Genomic DNA, 9,285 nt, shown 5'->3' on the forward strand with positions numbered 1-9,285 from the left:
AATTAATATATCCTAACAACCTTTGAAAGCCATTTACCTAAAAATTTTAAAAGTCCATAGGAGCAAGGGCCTGTAACAAACATTCTATGAACATTATACACTGAAAATTTTAAGATCTTAACTTCTAGTATTGAAACAGAGACAAAACACATTTTTTTTATCTGCCCTAGGATCCACCTTTAGTCCTTGGCAAGGACTAGATCTGAGCCTTTTAACTAAGACCAGACCCAAACCTACTAGGACGTTTTCAGGATTAAACAAAAGAAACCTGTAATTTCATGGTCAAAGGAACCTACTTGATATCAAATACATTTCCACAGAGATATCCTTTTTAATCTTGGAGGGTTAAATTTTGCTCCTACCATTGTAGCCTATAAACTTGTGGAAAAGTGGCAATGGGCCTCTAAAACCCATAGCTGCATCACTCTCAAAATTATCTTAATTACAAAATGTTAAGAATTATGAGCCTGTAAACTGAAAACTGTAGCCAATGACACACTGATTTTTATTGTAACTCAATGTTTTCTTGCAATATTAGAGCACAATTGTAATTTTGGAAGCAAATCTCAATTTTAAACAATCTATTTTCTTTAAAATCAATGGCAAACACATATTTACAGCACAAGGTTTGTCTGCCAGTTCTTATGTTCAAGTGTATAACAGTGTAACTTATTAAAGAGACAATATTTTAAATCTTAATCTTCATTAAGTCTAATCTCCAGGCCAAGATTCACATGAAACACCATGCCAATTTAGGAGCGTCCCAAAGGCCTGTATTTCCTGGATTGCGTCATGCCACGTGTTGTTCAAAATGGCGACTACCCTAAACTACCAGCTTTAACCATGATACGTGTTGTTTAAAAATGGCGACTACCCTAAACTACCAGCTTTAACCTAACTTTTGTTAATAACATTATACCTTTTAAATCATGTCCAATGACTTAAGCCAATACTCTATAGTCAAGACATGCAAGATATACCTTTAAATCCAATTATAAACAAGAACAAAGCATGAGTGGCGTTAGGCCGCGTGTAGCTAGTTAAGATAGCTCTAACACTGAATCACCAGTTTTAAACTAACCTTTTCTTAATAACACTATACCTTTTACATAATAACCAATTAATTTATAACTCTTTAGTCAAGAAATGTAAAGCCTTATACCATTAAAACCAATTAGAAACAAGTATAAAGCGACTACATGAATTTCACAAGCCAAACCAAAGTCTTCCCAAATCTTGAGGTTTCTGGGCTATTAAAAGCGGCTTTTTCCCCAGCCATGCTTGCTTCTTGGGTGAGTGAGCTACGCTGCTGCGGTGCGCCTTTAAATCAATCTCCACACAAACTGTGGCTGGCTCAAGAGGTTGCCAGCAGATGAAATCCTTACCAATTTTTCTTTTTAACATGAAACAGTCATTCACACAAAGACACAGAGAGGACATAAACATACACATAGACAATCGGTGCACCGGGACAAACACGGAAAGATACACAGAAAGTTAAGCATGCTTGTTAAGCAATTGCATCCATTTTCCTCTTTAAACAGCTCTTAGAAGCCGTGGACATATGCCTATTTTAAAAAACCCTTTCTTTTCGCCGAAATCAGCTCTTACGAGCTTTGGGCAAATGCCTACCAAATTCCTTCCCCATATTTCCCTATCTTTTCAACCCATGCAGTCCCTGTGCCGGGTCCGCACAGTTTGCTTGAAAAACTGTATCCCTTCCTGCACTCATAACAATAGACACGAATTCACTAGCGCTAGTTTTGACCTCTATGTTGCTTACCATGCGGATACTACTTCTTACCACCTTTTCTGCGAAGCTTCGCTGGATAGGGCTACCTCAGGAAATTCTCTCGTACCAGGTCGCCCCACGTTCAGGCGCCAATTATGTAGCTGCCCGCATCAGTGAACATTGACTTGGCTGCGCTTTCTTTTCGCCCCTCTTCCCTATAACCCCAAGATTCTCTCAACAGGTAACCCGGTTTACATGTGGCTGCTGGCAGCAACAGTTTCTCTTATTCAACTTCATGGCCTTCCATGGGAAACTTTTCCCCTAGCTGGGCTTCCTTGTCTGGCCCCAGTGGGCACGGATGTATTTAGAGCTGATGTAAATTGGTGTGCCAGGGCATTGTGGAAACTGCTGGGGGTAGGGCATGTGTGCCTCTTCTTCTCTGGGGAGAATGGGAGCAGGAAATGAGGGGGAAAGGGTCACAGGGTAGGTATGGGAAGAAAGCAACTTCAGGATGTGATCAGGTGGTAAAGCAAATACACAAATGAATTAATGAAAACCCAAAGAAATGATAGATAGGGAGCTAGATATGTTTCACAGTTAAATGTTGCCTACTGCAAACTAAATAGAAACACATTCTATCTGAAAGATGGTAGCAACATGTTTTCTTAAGCCTCATATTTACACTAAAAATCATTAAATATGCTAATTTTGATATACAGTAAAGTGTGAGGGGCTGCCTATTGTTCCTGCAAACGCCATTACAAGATGGTGCCGAGGAGTGCAGTAAACATCTCATTTTGGCCTTTGTCCCAGCACAAGTCTGCCCGGCAACAGCAAGCAGCCTATCCCAGCTTGACTAGCTTATCTATAGTAGAATCATCCTGTCCTGCCTATATATGCCGCTCCCTTTCCTTCTCCCTCGCCCCTCATCTTCAACTCTCCATTAACCAATCGGTACTCCAATAAAAGTGTGATCAGAGAAGAATCCTCGTGTCGGTGGTCTTCTTCCCTGCTGGTCAGGGGGCTCGCCACAGCTGGTGCCGAAACCCGGGAAGTAGGTCCAGTGGACACGTCTGAGGGGCCCAAGAAGGATTCAGAACTCTACACATGGAGTGAGTAAGTCTCCCCAAGTAAGTAGTATGTGGCTCGACTACCCTGCTGACCCTTTGATGTTTGCTGGATTTTTTCTCTGTGCAGTCGTGGTGATTCTTCTGTGCTGTTTTTGGCTTCATTGCCATAAACCTGGCGAGGAGTGCCTTTGTTGGATTTAAAAAACGAAAGTAAGACCGCTGTAGATATAGATAAAGCGGTGTTTCTCGCTGTACTGTAAGTCCCTCGTAGATAGGTGGGCAGTATGAGCAACAACTTGGGGGCTGGACCTGGCACCTGTGACTTTGCAGCCCTTATACAGGGTCTGCTAAAGCAGAGAGGACTGAAGATATCACCGCGCACAGTAGAAACCATAGTGAAGGATATTGATAAGGCAGCGCCGTGGTTCGCTGTTTCAGGCGATTTTAACCTCAACTGCTGGGAAAAGTTAGGAAAAGACCTTGAAAGAGCAAAACAGGAGGATAGAATTGGCCGAGGATCAATTCCTTTATGGAAGCTGGTCCATTCGTGCCTCAAGGACAGTAAGAACATGGAGCTGATTAAGCAGGGGCGCAAAGTTTTGGCTTCGCAACAGGATAGTCTCTTGGAAGCGGAGTCAAAAGGGGAGGAAGACAGGCCTGCAAAATACAACAGAAATAAAAGGGAAAAGAAAAGAAAAATAAAACAAGGGGAAAGTAAAAAGGAACCCCTATATCCAGTTCTGGAAGAGTTTGCAAACTTAGAAATTTCAGATGATTCGGTAGTAGAAGGATTGTCGGAGGAGGACAAGGAGGAGCTTGAAGAAACTGCTGCAGAGTATGAGAGCGATCGTTATGGGCGGTAGCCAATTTTGAACAAAGCCAGAGTAGGCGCGGGACCAGTGGCCCGTATCGCCCTTCCGGTGGTTTATTCGATATAATTTATTTACATTTCAAATGATTTCCCCTTTTTCTAGCCCCCTTCTCTTCCCCTGTCCTCCTTTTAAAAGCAGCTTTTTGCTAGCCTGCGCGGTTATTTGGGAAAGCAAGAGCTTGCTTTAAGTATAGCCCTCTTAAAGGAGCTCCACGGAGAGCTAGATCACACCTGAGGAATTTATGCAGCCTATTCGAGCTAAATTCTCTAGAAGAAAAAATTTATTCTTTAAAAGTCAGAGACAGTTAAAACGGCCGGACAAAGAAAATCCTGGGCTCTCCCCCCCTCCTACCTCTCTCAACAAGGTCACTGTGTTTTTCTCTACAAGGTCACTGTCTTTTTCTTCCCTTCTCTGGCAGAACTCCCAGAAGAAAAGAAGATAAGAGGTTAACTCTTAAACAAGAGAAAAAGCAGGTTTCTGAAAAGCAGTTTTTTCATGTATAAGACATGGTATTAAAAGTATAATAATAATAATAATAATAATAACGGTTAAAAGCTAACTTTAAAACTTTCCAGGAAACAGAAGAAAATGGGAGACGTCCTATTTTCTCTCTGAATCCTAATGGAGATATTCTTAGTTCTGGTTAAAATATTTGGATCTTTTTGGGGACATTATATTCCATTTCTGTCTGTTGCCTATTTTTGGTGCACCAAAACTTGTCTATATGTGTGTCAATTTATGTTGTCTATTGTTTGAGTGTCTGAATGATTGTTGTGTTTATGTTATGTGTTAAAAAGAAAACATAAAATGGTAAAAAGGGGGTGTTATTTACTGGCAGTCCTGTCAGTCTGCAATTTACACAGAAGAAGATGATTAAAGGAGCTTCATATTCTTAACTATGAGTTAAACACAACACAGCTGGAGAAAAAGGCTACTTTTTAAGAGACCAACAGTCTCAAACTTAATGGTTAATTCTCCTGGAAAAATTTCTACTGTGGTGATGGTTGGGTTCAAGGTGTTTTATTCCCCTGAAATTACAGCTGGAAAAATATATATATTTGGTTTAAATTAATGAGATTTGTGTAATTGCTTCATCCTTATTTCTAATTGGTCTTAAAGGTATAAATGTTTTACATGCCTTGACTATAGAGTATTGACTCATAAGTTATTGGACATGATTCAAAAGAAAATATAATGGTAACAAAAGGTAAGTTTAAAACTGATAATTTAGGGTTAAAGCTATCTTAAGCAACACGTGACATGACAGAAGCCAATAATATTAGGTCTTTAAGGTATTCCTAAATTGACATAATGTTTTATGTGATTCTTATCCTAGAACTCAGACTTATAAAAAATAAGATTTAAAATAATGTCTCTTCAATAAGTTACATTGTCATACAATCAAACATACAAGCTGATAGACAAACTTTGCAATATAAAAATAATGTGTTTGCTATTATTTTAAGGAGAAAAGATTGTTTAAAACTGGGTTTTGCTTTCAAAAATTGTAGTTATGCTTTAATATTACAAGTTCCTTTTGTTATTTGACCTTCATACAGTGGGGTCTAGTTACAGGCTATTCCTTGCAAGATTGATGGGTGTAAGTCTGGCCTTATCTTACAAGCTTCACATAGAGAGTTTTGGCCAAAAGAATATTTTTAACAGATTCATATAGATGTGGTTCAAAATAAAGTTTCAAACTTAGATCTATAAAACATTAATAAGGCTATATAGAAATTATAAAGGCATTAAAATTCGGCCTTAGATTCATACCAAATATTGACACAAGAGGCTAGAGTAGCCCTCAACAGAGTAAAACAAGGCTTACAAGACACAGTGTTGTTTCGCTTCAAAGAAAAGGAGAAAATTGCTTTATGCATTTTGTCTACCTTTTGCAGCCTACAGGCCTGCTATGGCAAGAAGGTCCCTTGTTGTGGGTGCATCCTAGAGCCTCACCAGCAAAATCTATTGATCATTACTCTACTGCAATTACAAAATTGACCCTTCTAGAGATACAACAATGCCTACAGTTTTTTGAGAAGAATCTTACATCACTGATTATTTTCTATACTGCCTCTCAGGTGCAGATTTTGTGCAGAACAATTAATGATTGGGTCATATTGCACTGCTGTTTTGATGGATTAATAGATAATCATTATCCCAGATATCCTTTGCTTTCATTTTTTAAGGAACATCCTGCGGTGTTTCCAAAAGTAACTGCACAAGCACCCTTACCAGGTGCCCCCAATATATTTACAGATGGATCAAAAATAGGCTGTGGAGCTTGTATGATCAAGCACAATGAGCCGGTTTTGTGCCAATATCAGCCTGGCTCCTCACAGGTGGTTAAATTACAAATTATGTTAAAAGTTTTCAAATAATGCTCCTTTCAATTTCAAATTTTGGCAGCTACATCCAATGATTGGGCGATTTTAGTTACCTCCTTTGCTGGACAGATTGACAATCATTATCCAAAGCATCCAATTTTGCAATTTGCCCTGAGTCAGGCTGTAGTATTTCCACGAGTGACAGCCAGAAATTCATTCCTAGATGGAATCATGGTATATACTGATGGATAAAAAACTGGTATAGGTGCTTATGTAGTTAATTGCAAGGTAGTATCTAAACAATATAATGAAATCTCATCTCAAATTGTGGAATGTTTAGTAGTACTAGAGGTTCTTGAGACCTTCCCAGGACCGCTTAATATTGTGTCTGATTCTTCTTATGTAGTTAATGCAGCTAACCTTCTTGAGACAGCTGGGGTAATAAAGTCCTCCAGCAGAGTTGCTAATATTTTTCAACAAATACAATTTGTGTTAGTGAATAGAAGATTCCCTGTTTATGTTACTCATGTCAGAGCACACTCGGGCCTCCTTGGTCCTATGTCACTAGGAAATGAATTGGCGGATAAAGCCACCAAGATCGTGGCTATTGCACTGTTTTCCTAGACAGAAGCTGCAAAAGAATTACATAAGTGCTTTCATATAATGGCTGAAACCTTACATCACCGTTTTTCATTGATTAGAAAAGAAGCTAGAGAAATAGTTACCCAATGTCAAAATTGTTGTCAATTTTGCCTGTGCCTCACATGGGAATTAACCCACGGGGAATTCGACCACTAATACTTCAATATTTGCATGTTTCTATTGATACATACTCTGGCATTATGTATGCTATACCTCTAACAGGAGAAAAGTCCTCACATGTAATTCAACATTGCCTCGAGGCATAGAGTGCTTGGGGCAAACCCAGACTCCTCAAGACAGACAATGGACCAGCATATACTTTTCAAAAATTTTCGACAGTTTTGCAGTCAAATGGATGTGATTCATTTAACTGGCCTCCCATATAATCCCCAAGGGCAAGGTATTGTGAAACGCGCCCACCACACTCTTAAATCTTACTTAATTAAACAAAAAGGGGGAATAGCTGAACATGCTACCCCACGAGAAAGAATATCTCTAGCTCTCTTTACACTTAATTTCTTAAATCTTAAAGAGTCCAATACAACTGCCGCCGACAGGCACGTAAATTCAGTTCTATCTCCTTGCATGCACGTCATGTGGAAGGATGTGCTGGACAATAACTGGTATGGACCGGATCCTGTGATTCAGAGATCCAGGGGAGCTGTTTGTGTTTTTCCACAGGACCGAGCTGATCCGATCTGGGTTCCAGAGAGGCTGACTCGCCGAGTTGAAAGCCCAAGAGAGGAGGATTCGAATCCCAGTGACAAAGATGTGGAGAAGAATAATGATGCTGTGGTGTCTGACTCACCTGACGATCGCCAGTGAAAGTTATTTTTGGTCTTTTTCTCGCACGTGGCCAATACCAGTGCCTGTGCATAATGAATCCAATGTTTTTCCTCAATTTTACTCCACCCGATGCCATTATGGGGTACCTTGTAAATCTAAAGATCAGTCTGAATTGAAGGTGCAAAGTTTTAATCAGACTCGGGTTCCATTGGCAGGAACACTTTGTTTTTCCAATTCTTTTCAGTCACAATGTATTCAAATTCAGAACCAAACGCTGGCAGCTTTTGATGATCCACTTAGATATCTACGACCAGGTCTTCCGGTCGAGATGCTGACTGAGGCATTAATTAAAGTCAGCGCAGGCCAACAGTCAGGCTCGGGCGATGGTAGTAATGGCTTGGACACAGTTAATACTCATACCTTTTGGATGAACATGACATTATTGATACCCATGATCTCTAAGGACAATAGTAGCAGGATATACAACGGGTCTAAGCCTACTTATCTTTGTCCAAATGTCCTTCCTGACTACCCATCTGAGTTTTTTACACTGCAGGGGACACTTTGATAGAGTGTTTCCCATTTCACCTGGTTTCTGGTTTACAATTGATCTAGACAGATACAAGTATCGTAACAATTCCACAAAGAAAGGATGGCCTTTATCAACCTGGACCCTTATTAACTCTAAGGGTGCAGTCTGTGATCTATCGCCTATAGTCAATTTGGAAAATAGTAAGGTAGATCTGTTCAATGTTTCTGGAGTCCTAAACTCCACTACTAATAGGCTTGTAGTTAATAGTCTTCATAAGCAACATAATATGACATTCTCTAGAGGTCGCATGTGTGTAGATCCTCCATTTTTGTTTTTGCTGTTTAATTATTCCTCTCCAGTAGTGGATTGCAAGAACCAAAGTTGTTACATCAGTCAGTGCTGGGGCAACAGAAAATATGACTCAGCTTTAGTAATGCGCATGCCTACCCTAGTACCTATCCCCGTTAGGGTCGATCCAAGTGAATTTCCTTTGGTTACCTTGTTTAGACAGAAAAGAGATTTTGGCATCACTGCCGCAATAGTCACTGCAATTGCGGTTTCTGCAGCTGCAGCGGTCACTGCAGGAGTTGCCATGGCTAATCAGGTACAAACAGTTACTCAAATTAATGAAATAGTACAGAAGACTTCTACTGCTCTTTCCTCACAAGAGAAAATGAATGCTCATTTTGCATCAGGAATCTTAATGCTCAATAAGAGAATAGACCTCTTAGAGGTAGCCTTACAAGATTTATTTGATGTCATCTCTACAAGCTGTGTAGACAGAACTCCCCACATCTGTGTAACACCCTACTCTGCGACCCTCAATGAGTCTAAGCAGTTGTCTAATATTCTGAGTGGAAATTGGTCCAGAGAATTTGAGCAATTACAAGCTAATTTCAGTTATCACATTCATGTGCTTAACAGCACCAAGGTAGAATTGGTCACTATAGGACAATTTTCAGATTGGATGGTAAAAACCTTTTCCTATTTTAAAGAGTGGATAGGAGTTGGCATGTTTGGAGCGTTTTGTCTGGCAGGACTATTTCTAACTCTATTCCTTTTCTGCAAAATGTGAGCAGCTCAGAACAGGGAAAAGGTTGTCATTGCTCGAGCCTTGACAGCTCTGGAAGCCGGCCAATCTCCTCAAGCCTGGATCAGCCTCTACAAAGATCTCTAAGGCTTTATTACTCAGGCATTTGCAGCCCTGGAATTATGCTCAAGCATTTAGACAGCTGACCAGACAGCTCTTGCACGCCCGGAACTCAGGTTCATTACACTGGGCAGAGTGTCCAACTCAGAACCCAAGGAGGGTTGTTGAACAAGG

General features: G+C 40.1%; 1 protein-coding gene across 1 annotated transcript; it reads left to right on the forward strand.

Moving 5' to 3' along the window:
• Positions 1-2,482: 2,482 nt before the first annotated feature.
• LOC127696309 (uncharacterized) lies at positions 2,483-9,036 on the forward strand. Its single transcript, XM_052198878.1, has 2 exons — positions 2,483-2,862; positions 7,325-9,036. The coding sequence occupies exon 2, from the start codon at positions 7,945-7,947 to the stop codon at positions 9,034-9,036; it is 1,092 nt and encodes a 363-aa protein (XP_052054838.1). The 5' UTR covers positions 2,483-2,862; positions 7,325-7,944.
• Positions 9,037-9,285: the final 249 nt, after the last annotated feature.

The sequence above is a fragment of the Apodemus sylvaticus genome, chromosome 11, assembly GCF_947179515.1.
Source record: "Apodemus sylvaticus chromosome 11, mApoSyl1.1, whole genome shotgun sequence".
Taxonomy (NCBI): Eukaryota; Metazoa; Chordata; class Mammalia; order Rodentia; family Muridae; genus Apodemus; species Apodemus sylvaticus.

Bases quoted from the DNA above. Each gene is read 5' to 3' on its own strand.
- LOC127696309 (XM_052198878.1), top strand. From the start codon at position 7,945: ATGTCCTTCCTGACTACCCATCTGAGTTTTTTACACTGCAGGGGACAC.